At 37.4% G+C, this 18,927-nt stretch overlaps 2 protein-coding genes across 2 annotated transcripts in view; both read right to left on the reverse strand.

Annotated features, from left to right (window-relative positions):
* Positions 1-2,362: 2,362 nt before the first annotated feature.
* Positions 2,363-2,608, reverse strand: LOC123815903 (cytochrome c oxidase subunit 7B2, mitochondrial). The gene has a single exon (XM_045834610.1). The coding sequence runs from the start codon at positions 2,606-2,608 to the stop codon at positions 2,363-2,365; it is 246 nt and encodes an 81-aa protein (XP_045690566.1).
* Positions 2,597-18,927, reverse strand: part of GABRA4 (gamma-aminobutyric acid type A receptor subunit alpha4) — a 184,793-nt gene continuing 168,462 nt past the window's right edge. Inside the window, exon 9 of the mRNA XM_045834609.1 lies at positions 2,597-2,667. Within this exon, the coding sequence (XP_045690565.1) occupies positions 2,647-2,667 (21 nt within the window). The 3' untranslated portion in view covers positions 2,597-2,646. The remainder of the gene's footprint in view (positions 2,668-18,927) is intronic.

Genomic DNA, 18,927 nt, shown 5'->3' on the forward strand with positions numbered 1-18,927 from the left:
GAAATAGAGGACAGGCTGACGGTGACTGGAGGGGAGAGAAGAGGGAATTTAAGGGGACAGTGGGAAGGGTTCACAGGAACAAACTTAAAGGACACATGGTCATAAACTAAGGGGAGGGTGGTAATGGGAGGGAAGTGGGGAGGGTGGGAGGGGGGGTTGGATTGGGAGTAAAAAGGAGAAAACTGTATTTGAACAATGATTAAAAAAAATAATAAAAAGAAAAAAAGAAAAATGTCAACAAAGGGGGAAAAAAAGGAAAAGAAACAAAAAAGTCACATAAAATTAAAAAAAAATAAACCTAACACATGATGTTCAACCTCTTCAGTGATCAGGGAACTACAAATCAAAGCATAAAGCAAATAAAGCTACTACTGCACAGTCATAAAAGTAGCAATTATTAAAATGATTGAAAATTCTAAGACTGAGCTTGGATGTGTAGCAAGAGTAAATTGTACACATTGCTTGTGAGAATGTAAACTATTTTAACCACTATAACTAGCAATACTTACAAAACTACATATGGATATTCCTTAAGACCTGCAAATTCTGTTCTTGGGAAGAACCCTAAAGAAATTTTCACATAGTAAAGTGGGTAAGAACATGTAATGTTCTAGAGAATAATGATAAGAATGTGTAATATATATGAGATTGAGGAACAACACAATTACCATGAACTTAGTCATTTAGGGAAGGAGTTGGTCTTCACAGTCAACTGTGGCTGGCAGCCTATAAAATAATCCCCAATGGTCCTTGCTTTCAGGTAATCAAACCCTTGTATAAAATCCTCCTCTTTTGTATGGCCTTGGTTTAATAGCTCATTTCTAGTGGAAAAAGAAAAACTCACTTCAAGTGGTGGAGATGATGAAATGTCAATTGAAAGATTAGGCTATAAAAAGACTGTGACTTCTTGCTTTGGTACCCACTCTCACTTTGAGGAGTGCCAGCTGGTACACTGTGAGCTCCCCTATGAAAAGACCCACGTAACAAGTAACGGGTATTTCCAGCCAATATCCAGTGAGGTCCTGAGGCCCATCGATAGCCAGCTAGAGAATTTGGATGTGGACCCTCCATGGGCTGTGTCTTGAGATGGTTATAGGCCTGTCTGACACACGGATTGCAGAAGTGGGAGATCTTGTGCCAGAGACATCCGATGAAGTCATCCTCAGATTCTTGACAAACAGAAACTGTGAACTAATGCTTATTGTTTTAAGCCACTGAGTTTGGGGTGATTTGTAAGATAGCGGTAACTAACTAACTAATATGCCCGCTATAATCATTGCAAACCTATGGTGGTAAACAAGTTCATCATTTCCATAGTAAGAGAGACTCGGAGTTATTTAAAGGCACCCATTAATTCAACCAATAATTACTGAAAGCCTAATCTCTCAGGCTCTGTCTGCTATAGGGATGAAGTCATAAAAAAAGACATCCTCAGTCTATGCTTTTATGGAGCTTTGGACACAGGCAATAAACAATAAAATATATGGTGTGCCAGATGATGATACTTTCTACAGAGATAAAGCAAGTTAGCAGGATAAACAAAGCCTAGCCTAAGCAGGGGCTGCAATTTTAAAAAGAGTAGCCAAAGCTTTCTCTAAAACGATGATATATGAACAAGACCCTGAGAAGTGTGATAGAGTGTGAGTACTTCTGGAGGAAGTGCATTCCAAACAGAAGGAAAAGCAAGTGGAAAAGTCTTGATGCAGGAGTGAAACTGACTAGCACAGAATTTTAAGGGCCTTGTGTACCTTTTGAAAGATGTTACCTTTAACTCTGCAGTGAAATAAAAGTGGGTTTAGAAAACAGGAGTGATATCACTACACTAATATTTTAATTATCATTCTGGTTACTGTGCTGCTGTGCTTAGAAAGACTGTGTGTGGCAGTGTAGATGAGGCAGGCGTGGGGGGACATTAAGTATGGAAGCAAGGAGACCAGCTAGAAAGTTTTTATACTAATCCCAGTGAGAGATGGTGGTTCAGATCAGGAAGAAAAAGATGAAAGATGTGAATAATTGTCAGATCATGAATATGTTTTAAGGAAGATTCAATAGGAACCACCAGATGATTAATTAATAAAGTACATGTGTGTACATCTACTGAAGGATACCTAGTATAAATCATTAAACCAGCAGAACACATGCTATATTAATTCTATTTTCACATATCTGTTACTCATAATTTTCTGTGATTTATACCCACTCTTAAAGTGTTGTTTCCAGACATTATAATGATCACTTTCAATGAGTTTTTAGAAGTTTCAAATGTATTTTAATTTTTAAATTATGTCATAGTTACATGAGCAGTGGAGTGCTTAAATGACAGATTGATTTTGAAACAATTCTGTATTACAAACAGTGATAGTTACTGATCCTTCCACTTTTGGGGGGTGACTCTGCCAACAGGGGACAGATTCCATTCTATTCCAATCTGTGTGTTTGTAAATAACCATGCAACAGCACAGAAAGTGGTTCCACTGACTAGTATAGTATTACCATATTGGTCATGAAAATCTGGGGAGTGGTTTCCATGGCTGTGTTTTGCCCTAATTTGCTGAATGCTTTGATTCTTGAGACTTCTTAGTATATTTCTAGTCAACGGCAACATCATGAAGGTGTGACAAGATTGCAGTTGATTGCAGATACTGGTCAATTTCCTTGTAGAGAGACCTGAAAAGACAAAGGATGAGCAATGAAATCTGATGTGCATTCTTTTCCTCCCTCCTTGAACGTTTTTCCCACACTACCTCTCCAAGCATGGCCAAGCATCTGGGTTTTGATATCATGATGTCTGCATTTGAGGCTCAGCTCTGCCCCTGTGTACTAGGGCAGTTATTCAACCTCTCTTCGCCTTAGTTTCTTCAGCGGCAAACTAAGACAATAATGTTTAACTCCAAGGGGTGTAGTGAGGATTATATGTGATAATCCATAACAAAAATAACCACAAAAGCATGCACATAATACATGTTAGCTTTTCTATTCTTTGCAAATAGCCAATGGCTTGCTCCAGAGAGAAACTCCAGCATGGCTGATAAAGTGGCTAACATCCCCAACTTGTCCCACTAGTCCAATGGTATGCCTATGTCTCAATAAATCCTAACTTCAGTCAGAATTACAAAGCATTCACAGATTGTCATACTCTGCCTCCTTCCCTCCTCCTTTTCTTCCTTCCTACTAATCCCTTTCTTCTATTCCTTCCTTCTGTACCTAAAATTTTTCTTGCCCTGCACCTACCCACAAGTAAAATTCTACCTGTCCCTTAAATCCCTGTCTAAAGTCATGGCTTCTGTGAATTTTTCTCCAAAACTTCTTTAGGCTAGATAAGCCTCCTCTTTTCTAGACTACTACTCTTCTTAAAATCCTCTCTCTTCTTACACAGAATGATACACTGCATTATTATTTTTTTTAAATTATTATTATTATTTTAATCCTCACCCTAGGATATGCTTATTGTTTTTAAAGAAAAAGGAAGGGGGCAGGGAGAGAGAGGAACACAGATGTGAGAGAGGAGCGGGGTGGGCTGCCTCCTGTACATACTGCAACCAGGGATCAGACTACAACCTTTCCGTGTGCGGGACAATGCTCCAACCAACTGAGCGGCCCTGCCAGGGCTTCATTATTTTTTAAATGTTTATTTTGTAGAGCAGTTTTGGGTTCTCAGCATAACTGAGTGGAAAGTACAGAGAGTCCCCATGTGCACCCTGACTTCACATACGCATAGCTTTACCCTCCTGTACCAGAGGAGTGCATTTGTTATAATCAATGAACTACATAGCAGTCTTTGAGCAGGTATGTCTTTTGCAAATATGTTCTCCCAGCCTGTGGCTTGCCTTGTCATTCTTTTTAGGAATTATCTTTATATTCTCCTCCAGTAGACTGTAAGGTCTTCCAGAGCAAGGGATCTAAGTTTGCATAAACAGTCATGGACACAAAGCATGGAAACAACTTTTCTGAATCAATGAAAAATATAAATAAATTTGGTATCTTCATGAAAAGTTAAACACTGAGAACCAGTTAAAAACTGTAAAGTCAATGTACATGTTATAATAGCCCTAGTAATTTTATTTGTAAACAGATAGTTATATCTCTTTAAAGATTCATAGAGAGAGAGAGAGATCTAGAAGCAAAAACGAATGGAGAAGATCTGTCAGTGTCTCTTCTTTGTGCAAGCTGTCAGAAAGTGCTCTGTCTCTAGCAATGACATATGTTAACTATAGCCCACATGCAAGCAACATAGATACAAAAGGGCCTGAGGTCAGTTCCTGTAAACTTATGACTGTTCACCACGATTTGCCAACTCAAATGATTTTACTCCCAACTTAGAAAACAAGACCCTAAGGTTCTCTTTTATTTCCCACCAGATGGTAAAATGGTACTCTTCGTGATTATGACCAACAGAGCAAAAACAGAACAAAATGAAACAAAAAACCACAAACGTTATTTCTTCTGAGGTTCCAAATATTCAGAGTTTTTCCTGTTAATCACGAATCTCTCCACCAGAAGATGCCAAGATTTTAAAGTTGTACTGAATTCAGAGGGTGGGTTGAAGGCGAAATGGGTCAGTGTACAGCAGGTGCAGCCTTAACCAATACAAACACACTCGTTCCACACGTCGCTTCAGTCTTTAGGATGACACATAGCCAGAGACTGATGTGTGATAACAGGGATCTCTTCTAGGTCATTGACTCATGTCCGCTGCTTTATGACAAATTGATTTCATTATGCCTATCCTCAAAATGTTAAGTTGAAACTGATCACATCCTTTCATAGCTTAGTTCATCCTTTGGCTATTCCCATATCTGAGCATCTTTTCTTTTCTATCTAGTCTGAATTTTCTTGTAACAATAAATGCCCATTACTTAGAATTTGCCTTTAACAATGCTTTCTGTCATTTGTAGTTGCCATTTCATTGTATAATAATCAAAATACAGGCTTTTCATTCTTTTTTTGTTCTGTTTTTCTTTGTCAGCACTAGCTACATCTGTCTCTGTTGCTTTTATACCTACCTCATACTTTAATTTATAACACACACCTATGAGCTAGGAACCCACCGGTTAGAACCCACCAGTAAAACAGTCCACATTGCTAAACTCCACATAACTTACTTCAACAATAATTTTTGTGTTATTAGAAAGCCCTAAGCCTATTACTGAAAGAACTGAAGCAACAGGTTGTAATAGCCATACGGAAGCATGAAAAGGAAAAATTCACTAAAAAAATGCAGGTAAAAAAATATTTCCTATTGGGGGCCACCCTGCCTGGTCTCAGGAAGCTATAACCCCCCATGACTTAGGCTGAGTGAGAGACCTCCGGACCAGGAGCCACTAAGGAGACAAAACTTATTTCCCTGGCATGAATGCTGCCTGTTCTGTGCCTGACCTCCTAAGCTTGATCAGGTAGCCAATGACAAGTAAGATTTCCCACGGAGGGAATTGCCTAAGACAGGCATGATCACAAAGAGGCCTCTGGGAAGAGACTCGGGGCTGTGTAAATGAAGGGGTGATGGACATCAACCCTTGCCCCCTCGGCTTTGTCAAAGCCTGAGTCCTTGTTCTTAGATGTGAGAAAAACAAGTCTCCTGGCTGCCTTTGTCTTCTCTGTTAACTCAGGCCTGCGGAAATAGCAGGGGCGGTGCAGCCCAGGCCAGAGACGGTGGGACCCCGGGGTAATCAAGCCTGGGTCATAGAATATGCAAGATCCTGTGAGATCTGTTTGCTGGAGGATGCTATTAAATTAGAATATGAAGGCACAAGCAGGAAACGAGACTAGCCTTTTAGGTCCTATAGTGATAAAACTCCAAACTCTGCCCAGAATCACAGCAGGGGTTCTGTCTGCACCTTTGTAAGTCACCTACTTCTTTTGATCTTTTCTGCCAAACTGTGAATCCTCAAACTAAGTCTGTATTCTCAATAAAAATCTGCTTGGGAATGGATACGGGATGCTCTCCACTAGAGAGAGTGGCCGTTCTGTCCCTATTTCCCCACAGGACCTGGTTGTCTCTGCGTATGTTTTTCTTGTGTTTTGACGAGCATCCACACCAGGGATAGATACTGCTGGCCGGTATCGGCCACAATTTCCTAATGTGATGCTTTCTGATGAAAACAGACTACAAAAAGACAGCAGAAGAGAGATATCTCTAAGTAATAAGAACAAAGTAAAGGTCCTCTCATGCCTGTGGTAATAAAATAAAAGAAATATGCACTGAATAAATATAAACAGTTCAAGGAAGTGGAGTAACGTATAGGGATGAAAAGGAAAGACTGATTGTGTCATCTATTTGTATGGTAATTTTGAAGCTCATTTCAGGAAAAACTACTACTACTAGACCTCAATCTAACTGTAATAAGGAGGTTTATAGATATGAAGCTTCACTGGTAACAATAATAATTTCAAATCACTAAAGGCCATAAAAGTAAAGAAGTAAAGCAATAATACAGAAAGTAAAGCAGTAACAGAAAGAAAAGTAATATTTACTGAATACATGTCAGAATTTCACACATCTGCAAAAGTGGTATGAAATGAGAATTATGTATCTGCACTTTATATAGAAAGACAGATTACAGGACAAGACGGGGATTCAAGTCCTTTGAATCTAAATCCAGTGCACTTGTCAATTGGGTCATGTTTTCTTAAAGTATATTCAATTCTGAGTACTGGAAACAAACAAACAAAACAATAAAAAATCACCCAGTGTGGTTGCCAGATATGGCTTTTTATTTGAAAATGGTTCGGTTCAATTTACTCTATATTTATTGAATGACTGCTATGCATCAGGGCCTGGGCTGGCTGCCACCAGTACCATGCCTGCTCTTGAGAAGCTTGATAGAATGAGGAAAGGAATGGATCCCCTTTCCTAAGGGAGAAGATGGGCTAGAGATGGGCATAGCATGCCCATAGTCCACAGAGTACCAGGTACATTTCAACCTGGAGCTCCAGTAATGCTTTTAGAGGACATGAAGCTAGGCTGGACTCTGAAGGATAATTAAGAAACAGAAAACACAAAACTGGGAGAATATATGTAGATGATGTAACACAAGCAAAAACTCAGAGGACTGAGTTTTAGAATGGGGCAGGCCATCCGGTGAGGTCACTAACACTGGTGGTTGTAGGTGTCGAAGCAGCAAATGCCCAAGGATGAGCCTGGAGGGACAAGGAAAGGACAGTGCATTAGGACTCTATATGCCTTGCCATGGCATTTGGACTCAATTCTATAGGTCAGCTTTTCTCATTTTTGAGAAAACACCACTCAAATGCAGCCTTTCCTGTGAGTTAAGAAGAAGAATTCTTAATTTTGTTTTTACTTTCATTATATATATAAAAAATATAATGAAATAATGTGAGATCTGGACCATGTAGCTTATTAGTTTCTAGTGCCTGTTTTTATTTTTGTCCTGCATTTTTGTTGTACTTAGTGCATAACATTCCCTTGCCCTGGGGCTGTGAGAAGAATGGAGGAAGCTTTTATATTTACATTATGTGTCCATGACAGAGACCAAATGAAGAATTAGACAAATGAAGTCATGCCACGTTCACTATATGTATGCCACTGCAAGTCAGTGTTACAGTTTCAAGACAGTATGAACTGTCATATTGAATTAATACTGCATATTTGAGTTTTCTTTGTTGCACAGTTTGGTGCATTTTTCATTTGAAAATATGTTTTGGTTTCATAGTTGTATTAAACATAAATAGAATGAATTTTTTATGTTCACACATATGTAAGTGATTTTATAATATAATAACTTAAAATGGTAAAAGTGTTAGGAAATAATTTGTTTTCCCCTTAAAAATGTACCATATGTAATCCAAGTTTGAGAAACACTCTTATAGATAAGGAGACATTATCAATCGATTAAATCAGGAAATGTCTGCGGTGGGGAAAAATATGGGAGGACAAGCACTTTACAAAGATAGTTGGTCGGTGGAGAATGGGTAGGAAGACAACAAAAGTGGCATAAAAGTTAGTAGGTCAGCTAAGTGTTTGCTTCAAATGTTCATGAAAAAGATGAGGAGGATCTGAATTAAGTACTGGCAAAAGACACGGAAAGGAGACAGAATTATAAATATTAGAAAATAAAATCAGACTGATTAAGAAAAAGAGTTACTCTAAGTAAACTGAACATTCCATTCACTTAACCTCTGGGCTAAGATTTGGCCAAAAACTCTGTCTCAGGTTCTGTTAAAAATCAGCAGCATTGACACCGTAGCTTGTAGCTACCTCCAGGGAATTAGAGGTTGGATAAACTAAGTAGAAACTACAGCAAGTTCACAGCAAACACCATCAAGGTCCTCCAGGATTAGGTAGGTGTAGATACTTAAGTGGAAGGGGAAGGAATCCTAAAAGTATTTACTGTATGGTTCTAAGGGGAAAAAATCAACTTCATCCAATCTAAGTATAGCCTAACACTGACCTGCTTAGCTTTGATATAAGCTGTTTACATAACTTCAGGAAGAAAATAACAAAGTGTGTCCTACTTCTCAAATGTGCCCACATATGAGATATGCAGTATCTCACAAGGAGGTGATGGTTAAGAAGGGATTGAGTGAATATCAGAATTTCCTGACCTGTGCACTCCTGACATTTGGTCTAGGTCATTCTTTGTCGTGGGTGACTGTCCTCTGCACTGCAGGGTGTGTAGCAGCATCCCACCTCTGTGCACTGTATACCAGGAGCACCTAACCTCAGTTGTGACACCAAAAGTACATCTGCAGACATTGCCAAACATCACCTGAGAGCAAACTCATCCCTTGTTAAGAACCGTTGTTGTATACAAAACAGTATCCCCTGTCAACTTTCCCCACAATCTTTGAAATGGCATTGTTCTATTCAATACAGAAGGTTTAAATTCTTAGAGCACACACTCTCCCATTCCCAGCCATGGGATGCATAAAGGATCCCATCAGAATTTTTTCCTAAACTAATCTCAAAAATTTTTGCAGCGCAATTTAGATGAATTAATTACTTAATCTATCAGAGCATCTGCTTCCTCATCCATAAACCAAAAAAAGTGGAACTAATTTAGCTATTCCTAAACCTGTCTGATCCCACTTCATCTGGAATCAAAATGTAGATTCTTGGGCTTCATGTCAAACTTACAGTAACAGAGAATCCAGGGAAGTTGCCTGAGAATCTGTATTTTTAAAGTAAGTTCTCAGGAAAGTCTTTTCATCGGACAAGTTTATCAAATTCTGCATCAGATACTCTCTAAGGTCCTATCTGACTCTTTAACACTCTAGACCTTTCCAAAGATAAAAGAAATATTTTAGGAAGGCCATTTATTCTTTTAGGCCACTGAAGAAGTACAGTAGTAATTGAATTCACCACCATGGTAATTTAGAAAGCAATACCTGAGTGACCTGAAAGAGTTATATGGGTCCCTTGGGAATGTTAGTCAACAGAAACATTTGGCAACATTTAAAAGCATTAAAAGCACTACTTATATTGGTATTTGGCTGTATAATGAATGATGCACGTGGAAAGCTAAGGCTCCCATGCTCCATAACTCAATTGTAACACCTTCATTTCCACCTGCTTTTATTTCTACTCTTCTTTTTACAGCTTCTGAATATCGACACAAAATAGAAACAAGAAAGAGGCAGTCTTCTTGAAATGAAAAGGCACAAACCTACAGTGTCTTCCATCTATTTATGTATTTCTCAGAAGACTAGGCTGCTCAAGAAGGGATTAAGTGTACACAGTGCAAAGTGGCTCACATCAGGACTACTTAAGCCTTCAGCCTTTTCATATCAGGATATATGGGAACCCTGCAAGAAGCAATGCTGCTGGTGGAAATGCCGAACAATGGTTCTATTTCATATGTAATGGCTTCATCTCCTGAGTCACTAAATTGATGGATGGTGCAGCCATTTGCTTAAGGCTGTGTATTATGTCACTTTATTAAGCCTAGAGAGTTACATAAATGGATGCTATCTGAACTAATAAAAAGGCAGATTATAGTGGTGAATTGTTATGCCAGGAGGGAGAAATAACAGAATGAACACCTTGTGAGTTGTCCTCAAACGGCAAATGTTGCCTGAAAAATGATGGGACAGAAGTATGTTCTCTCCCTCACATTTTTCCCAGAAAGTTTAAATGAACAGGCTGTTTTTATCTTGTGTAGAATGCTGACAGTGTTCAATAATCCCCATCCTGGGAATAATCACAACACTCAGGCAGTTTCTTATATGAACCTTATCACATTAATGTGGTTCACTCATTAAGTACCCATTATATTTTCTTTAGTCACAAAGTCCTTTCAGCTGTGTCATTTTCTCCCTCTATAGGTTTTTCTCCCTGTCACATTACAAGTCAGTGGCATTACTGTGCAGTAATTCTTAGTTTGTTTTCTATTAAATTTTAGCAGGCCCAGCAAATTTCTTCACAAGAGTAACCACAACAGCCCTCTTTCTAAAAATTAACACATTGCCTGAAATAACAGGGTCACCAATTCCCAATGTTTGAAATGGATGGGAATGTAAAAATAATATGGACATCTGCTCTGAGGAAATTGCCTGCATTCAATGGCACAGGATTGATGCACAGTCAGGTCCCGCTAGAAGGGTGAATCCAGCAAGTCAAAATATCTGGATAAATGCACATTTTCTACAACCTAATTTTGGAAAAGAATGAGATCATGGATATGATAAATTCTAGAATATTTAAAAATTTTATCAAAAAAATGATATGGAGTCATTGAAAGACATTAGGAATATGAGCTACAGGGTCCAATTTGCAATTTAGACATTACTCTGGTATGAGTGTGGGGAATGTTTTGCAGGGCAATGCTGCAAACGCTCCACTGAGAAACGATAAGGACTTGCACTTGAACAGTTCATCCAGTAAGGTCTTAAAATGAGCCAGTCCTTAATTTCTTCAGTCACCATATTTCTGCATCCAATCCTCAGTTTCACAGACAAACCACAATGCTCTTGTGTGGGTGTTGAATGGTAACAGCCTCTGAGAATCCACCTCATGCCAATGGAACTCTCAGAACCTTATATATCAACTAAAATGTTGGAATTCAGTTTATTAATTAAAAAAGGATATTCCATTCCAGTGACTGAAATACATAATCCATCTATTAGCTTTACTAGCTTCACATCATTCCAATCATAACATTGCCTTATATTAGTACTTCCCCAAAGATGTGTCTACCTCACTAGCTCTGTTTGATGTTAACAGGTGTTACTTAAAAAAGAAGGGAGCTTCAATTTCATCCAAGTTTGAGAAATACACAGGTAACAAAGTGAAATTTTTCCTTTAATAAGCTATTTTCCATGCCTCTTTGTATTAATGTACACAGTGACTGTCTGAGAAGGATGGCATGTCCTGCCTTCCAAACTTAGCTGAACATGCCTTACTTCCCCCCAACCCGAGGGCATATGTCTGTATTAGTGTTTTCCAGAACACACTTTGGGGAATACCAAAGGGTGTCTCTGTTCTCAATGCTGTAACATCACTGTACTCATTTCCAGTGGCTTAATAGTTCCAGGAGGTATTTCACAAACTAATCGTGTCCTTGTGGGGACATTTAACGTATGACTCAAGGAGTATAGAGTGGTAACAACACTCATAGGAGAAATTAACTCTGGCCTTCATTATGAGATTCTAATTTCTGCAGTCTTAATATTTGTGCAGATATTTCTCCCCTCTCCGCATCTACCTTTACTCATTAAACACTCTATGAATAGAAAGATTGCATGTTTCTGCAGTGGTCATTAAATTTGAATAGATGACCTCTAATTGCATAATTTGAAACTTTCATTTAAATCTTGAATTGAAAATGTACAACCAATTTCTGCCTTTCATCTTAGTATGTCACTGGTAGATTTATGTATCAGTGTTTAAAATTAAAATGTTTAACTTCTAGATATCAAAGACATGTTAGTTCTGAAAGACACATGTAATATAAAATATTTCCATTTTTCATGAAAACTGTTTGCTATTTCTAACCAGAAATCAGCTAGTAATGGTCTATTCCCAAGTTACTATTGCTCAGATTCCAAATTCATATGAAATATTTAGTGCTGCAAAATAATTCTTTTCTCCTTGTTTCTTAAGTCTACAGATTTTTCATTTCCACCTTGGACTATCTCTCTCCTCCTAAGCTCTGCTCAAAATATAGCTGTAAATAAAACCTTTACGAGTAAGTCTTTTGTTGTTGTCATCACCTGGGCAACTTATGGAGCATTTCCAGAGAAATTCCATTTGATGAGAAGAACAATTTAGAGCCCTGAAGTAGTAACCGTGAGAGCTCTGCAAGTTGTTTTACCAAGCCAGTTCTGTATTTCAGTGTAATTGTTTTTCTTTTCACTTTCATAACTTGTAGAAACTTTTAAAAACTTTTAACAAGATGTTGGTGTTTTACCTTTTTTCTTCCTTCCAATTTAGAATCATTATCTGGAAGTAAGAAAGACTTTTGCCAGAGGGTCTGACTTTGGTAAACTACTTTTTTTTTTCTTTGTAGGTACCACAGAAGAAAAAGAGGCAGCATGCACTTTGCCAAAACTTGGAGCAGAGTGCCTACTTTAGTGAACTGATTATTTCATGTTAGTTTTTAGGTTCCTGAGGGAAGGATGCTAAAGAAGAAAGCAAGCCTGAGAAAGGTTACCCATATAAACACATCTGAACAGAAATTCAGAACACAGATTCTTGTGCTGAAATCCTAACATTTCCAATTAAAATTCTACTATCAAAGAGGTTATCTCCAGTTTTTCTTTTTTTAAATGGAGTCTAAAATTTCATAGATGAAAAGGCATTCTTAAACTAAATTAGCATAATATAACCACTTGAATATTTCTTAATTGGAAAAGTATGATTTCTATGCAAATAGGCCAAAATTTTGATTACACATACAATTTACAGAACTTAGAACACTGCTGATGATGGAACTGTGGGCTTCTTCCTTTTTAATTCCTCACCTAGGATATGTTTATTAATTTTAGTAAGAAAGGGGCGGAGAGAGAGAAACATGGATGTGAGAGAAAAACATTTTCCCATATGTGCCCCAACTGGGGATTGAACCCACATTCAAGGTGAGAATCGAACCCACAACATTTTGGTGTACAGAAGAATGCTCCAAGCAATAGATCCAACCTGGCCAAGGCACTGGCGACTTCTTTATATAGATAATGTACCTTATCACATTCACATAATCCAAGTCATAAGATCTAAAAGAGCCAGACATTGCTTTAAATTCCCCGTAACATTTCCAGTCATCTTTTGGTCACCATTCACTTATGACTTGATATTATAAACATGATGAGCAAGAACATGGGTAGAAATAGAAGGATGGAGAGAAGATAGTAAGTATGTAGATCCCACTACTCCTTTCTTAAATTCGCATTCTAATTGAGGGAGAGGTGAAGAACCAAACATATATATACATATATATATATGCATTCTTCTAAGGCAAGTAAGTTATATAAAAGAGGCACAGAGATCTATATTTAGAAAGAGGTGAGAGACCTGAATCCTTTCCTTTGCTCTAGAATCAGGAAAATAATTGAGAATAGAAGATGGATAGCTTCCTAAGAGCAACAGGATGCTCTTCCCAGAAGAAGGAGGAATGCATAGTGAATGGGGGAAAAAAGATGTCCATTATACTGAAAGAAAAATTCTATCTAATTTAAGGTCCACTGGGAGTGAAGAAAACAAAGACTTACTCATTAAATGATAGGGACCAGTGGATTAGATTCTCTCTAGTTATTTCTAACAGTTTCCAATAAATGTGTTTCACTGGCCCAGAGAAGTCAGTGCAAGGAGCAACCAGTATTGTGTGAGGATGGGCCGATGTGTATTCTTCTTTCTGCTACTTATTGAAAGGCTAAAACAGTAAGTTACCCTTTCAAGCTTTTTGAATAGTGAAAAGACTCTCTAGGAAACCCTAAATACCATTGCAGCTATTTTGTTGTTTAAACATGATTCAATTAAACTCCTATTATGTGACTGAATTCTGCTAAAAATGCTAGTTTTCTATCCAGAAATGCTCAGTTAGCAGGAGAGATAGATAATCATAAGGTTTCATTGTGAAAAATGTTATAACAGATATGATATCAGGATGCCACATGACCAAAGATAAGAGGCACCTTTCCCACCCAAAGAGCTTTTGAGAGCTTCCTTGGAGCAATGAGTGAATAAGCTTAAGTTCTTAATCAGGCATAACCAGATAAAAAGAAGTGGGAGTGGAAAGGTTTATGAAGGGCTTTTCTGCAACTACCAAGGCTGAAATTGAGTTTTTCAAACACTTAATCTTTGAAGATGACCTTCAGGTTCGATCATGTATAAATCAAGAGACTCTAGTGACACATTCGTAACAGCAGCACATGTAATGGTGGCACGTAAGCATCACACTGAAATAAAGCTCCTTCTGGCTTTTTGCCAATTCTATAACACATTTTCATTATTCTTGAACATAATATTGTAGTCATAAAAATCTCTTTTTAATGTTACTAAGAATAATAGCAGATAACCCACATACTTGTTTGAGAGCAAATGTACCCAATTTTTACAACTCAATAGGCACAAAATAATCAGTCAAGATAGTTAGAATCTAATTGTTTTTAGAATTAATAATATATAAAGTGAAGCCATTTCCCACATTCACTTCAGAATTCATAATGTTGCAGTATCACCTATAACTATGTAATTTACATTAAAGAACCAGAGAGAATAACTAAGAAAATCTTGGAATTAATTCTGGGAAAATAAATAGTAGCCATGCTTCAGCAGGAACTTATCGTATAAACTGAAAACTGTGTACCTTTTTACTAACAGCTCCCTCTCCCCGCATCTCCTGCCCCTGGCAAAAACCAATCTACTCTTTATTTCTATGAGTTCAGGGTTTTTAAATTTTATTCCACATAAAAACAAGATCATGAGGATTTATCTTTCTCTGTCTGACTTATCACACTTAGCAGAATGCCCTCCAGATTCTTCCATGTTGTCCCAAGTGGCAGGATTTCTTTTCTTTGCTGTGGCTGAATAATCTACCGTTGAACAGATATACACCACATTGTCTTTACGGATTAATTGGCCAACTGACACAAATTATTTCCACGTCTTGACTATTGTAAACAAATCTAGAGAAGTGGGTGGTTGGCATGCCCTTGGAGAGAGTCTCCCAGTCTTTCTCAATTAGCCATCATCTCAGTCATATTTTGACAGGTGATGGATGAGAGTCAATTTATGTCTCTGCATCATGGTAAGTGCCAAAGTGTTCAGATAATCTCTATGTGTTTTTTATTGATGAAAGTTTTATATATTTTTATCCCCATAAGTGCAGGTAGTAAAGCTGATATTACCTGGAGAAAAGAATAAAGAGACATTTTACCTCAGCAAAAAAAATAAATTGGAATAACAGCTGTATATAAATCCAAATCTGTTTCCTTGAGTCTTTCTGATTAAGATTTCTATTTATAATAATGTGGCAGGATCCAGGAAAGTGTGTGTGTGTATGTATGTGTGTATACATATATATGAAAGTGTGTATATATATGAAAGTATATATATATTTATATTTTTTTCTCAAAGCAGAGGTTTAGTGACAGAGGAACCCAAATAACCACAGTTCAGCCAGCATTTATTCTGAGGTCTCTTCCCCGAAAGATGATTTTGAACTTCAGTGTTCATGGTTTCATGTTGTGTGAAGATAGCAACCAAAGCCCAACACTCTCCAAGCAGGAAATTTATCTTCTTACATCAGAGATGCCAAAGGGTTGTCTTCAGGGAAAGGGTGGATCAGAAATAACCCATTATTCAGAAAACAGCAAAAAAAAAAAAACAAAAACAAACAAACAAACAAAAAAACTCCTTCAAAACTTGAAAGTATCTAGAGGACACTGGTTAAAAATAATTACTATTTTGAATCACAAGCTAGCCCTCCTCCAGGTTTACAACCCACTTCATGCTGTCTTGATAGTCTGAAAACCTTCAAATTGAGAATATAATCTAAAGATCCCAGAGCCACAGAAGAATAAACTTTTATCTCAAATCTCAGAGGATCTCACAATTAAAAGTCTAAGGGAAATGTACAGCTCATGGACAAAAGTATCAAATGCAAAGGAAACAGGTCACCACAAGCAAGAACCAAATGAAGTAACAGAAGAAACTCAATCCTAAATACTTCACATAGTGGAATTATCACAGACTGTCTCCAAATTAAACATTTGTCACATTTAAAGACTACTTAAAAGCCTTAATATATACCCTGTTAAGTAGAAACTGTAAAGAATGACTAGAAAGGTTTGAAAAGAAACCTATCTGACAGGTGTGAGATGATACCTCAGAGTGGTTTTAATTTGCATTTCTCTGATGATTAATGACATTGAGCATATTTTCATATGTCTATTGGTCATCTGTATGTCCTCTTTGGTGAATGTTTATTCAGGTCCTTTGCCCTATTTTTAATTTTTTTTCTTTTTTTTTGGTGTTGACTTTTGTAAGTTTTGTATAAATTTTGGATATTAACCCGTTATCAGGGGTTATGTTCTCCCATTCTATGGATTGTCTTTTTATCTTGTTGATGTTTTCCTTTGCTGTGCAAAAACTTTTTAGTGTTATATAGTCCCATTTGCTTATCTGTTTTTTTTTTGACAAAATATTGCTATGAGCAATGTGTTGCACTGTTGGTGGGAACGCAGATTAGTGCAGCCACTGTGGAAAGCAGTATGGAGATACTTCAAAAAATTAAAAATGGATCTGCCTTTTGACCTAGCAATTCCACTTCTGGGAATATAGCTGAAGGAACCCCAAAAGGTAACTCGAAAAAACATTAAGCACCTTTATGTTCACTGCAGTGTTATCTACCAGTACAAGTTGTGGAAGCAGCCCAAGTGTCCATCAGCAAATGAGTGGATAAAACAACTATGGGGCATTTACATAACAGAATACTACTTGGCCATAAAAAAGCAAAAATGTACTCTTTGCAACAGTATAGATGGACATGAAGAACATTATGCTAAGTGAAACAAGCCAGTAAGGGAAAGACAAATACCATATGATTACATGTATATGTGTAATCTCAGGAACAAACTGACTCTTGTTAGTCAAACAAAGACAGACTCATAAAGCACAGGATGACACCTAAGGTGGAGAGGGGAGGTTAGGGAGGGAAGGGTTGAGCAAAAAGAAAAAAGGACTCATGTGCATGGGCAACAGTGGTGATTGCTGGGGGAAGGGCATATAAGGGGACTAAATGGCAATGGAAAAAATATGAAATAATAAAATAAAATTTTATAAAAGAAACCAAAAAGAATTTCTATAAATATTAAAATTAAAAATACAGCAAATGCATTTAATGGCAGTATGTCATGACTAAAGAGTTAGTGAAAAGCAGGGTAACTAAGAAGAAATTCTTCAAAAGTCAGTAGAGAGAAACAAAGAAAAATTATGAAAAAAAGGTTTCGATGTGTTCAGATGCCTAGGAGAAAATGCAGAATTACACCGGTGAGTGTAAATGGTAGCAAATTACAGTAAAATATGTCTTCCAACAGGGCCTCTTAGATACTTCTTCCTTCTTTTGATCCGTACAACCACTCTGACTTAATTTCTCAGTCACTCAAGCTGGCTGCAAATCAAATACAGGAAAACGTCTTGGAAGGCAGGTGTGTTACTTACAGAGCAAGCTAAGTGTTCTCTTAGCAAGGCCTCAGCTCTTTCTCAATCAGAGTCTTCTAAGTGAGTAGGAAAAATTTTAAAAAGGATGCTGTGCCAGCAGAAGCCAGAGCTCCCTAAAAAATAGCCCTTGCTTCTATGTGTTCAACTGGCTTGTCAGCAGAGCCAGTAGCAGAGGGCCACCTAAATGGCAGCATCTGGAATGCAGTATAGTTTCCTGCCATTTCCCTGCTGCCAAGGTGTCCATTAAAGAGCTGGCACAGATTCCAGATGCACATTAGAAGTGGCCTTCACTAAATACAGTCTCCTCTTCCTTCCATGTATAGATTATATTGCTTTAATTGGTCAATCACTCCTACTGTGTCCTCCTTGTCCCAGGACAGAGGAGAAAGCTGAACTGTTCCTGGATGTGTTATGGCACCACTGTTTCTTACTATGAAATTATGGAAAGAATTAAGGTTGAAAATGCATTTTCCGGGGACTACTAGTTCCTTTTAGTTTTATGTCTGAAATTTGAATGTTTAGACTCAATATCCTAGATGTTTGAAACTCAAAGATTCATTGCTTTGCTCCAGGGAAATATGGATCTCTGCTGGCCAATATGATGAATTGCTTTTTCTTACACCCTTCTCACACCTTTGGACATATTAGGGATTAAAAATCAAGAGAGCCCAGGAGAAATCAGAAATTCTAACTATAGGTCAGAATTTGTTGAGAAGAGTGAATTATAAGAGACCTAAAAATTCCATCATCCATTAAGGCACTTTACCGATCTCTTTCATCACAACTGTCATCTATTCATCTACTGTCTATATCTTTTAAAACACTCTGGCAAGACTACAAATAACCCTGTGAACAGTTTGATCCTGGATGTAGATCCAGGAAATTCTAGTCTTAGCTCTGCAATTAATGTGTGACCATGGGCAGGATGCAAAATCTCTTAGCTTCATTTTCATCATATGTAAATAAGGATAATAATTATTATTTTAGTCTAAGAATAAATGGTTTATAAGAGGTTTAATAGGAGTAGGAATGTACAATAGGTAACAGAGGAATACAGTGTACAGGAGAGAAAAGGCTCTCTTAGCTCTATAATTGTGTACACTAAACTTTATTAACAATGCTGGCCCTCTGATTTTTTCCACTTAATCATAAATTTATTAAGAATAGGGACTCTCTCATTCATATTTGAATCCCTAACTCCTGTGGTATATCTTATCAATAAAAGTTCTCAATAAATGTTTGCTGAGTGAATAAATTCTGATAGAGTTAAGTCAAAATAGATTTCCAGCTATAGGGCCATAATAGAGATGGTG

Source organism: Phyllostomus hastatus, unplaced genomic scaffold, assembly GCF_019186645.2.
Source record: "Phyllostomus hastatus isolate PE091 unplaced genomic scaffold, TTU_PhHast_1.1 phas_contig_196, whole genome shotgun sequence".
In the NCBI taxonomy this organism is placed as follows: domain Eukaryota; kingdom Metazoa; phylum Chordata; class Mammalia; order Chiroptera; family Phyllostomidae; genus Phyllostomus; species Phyllostomus hastatus.

Coding starts and splice junctions, on each gene's coding strand:
- LOC123815903 (XM_045834610.1), bottom strand. CDS start 2,608: ATGATGTTGCCGTTGACTAGAAATATACTAAGAAGTCTCAAGAATCAA.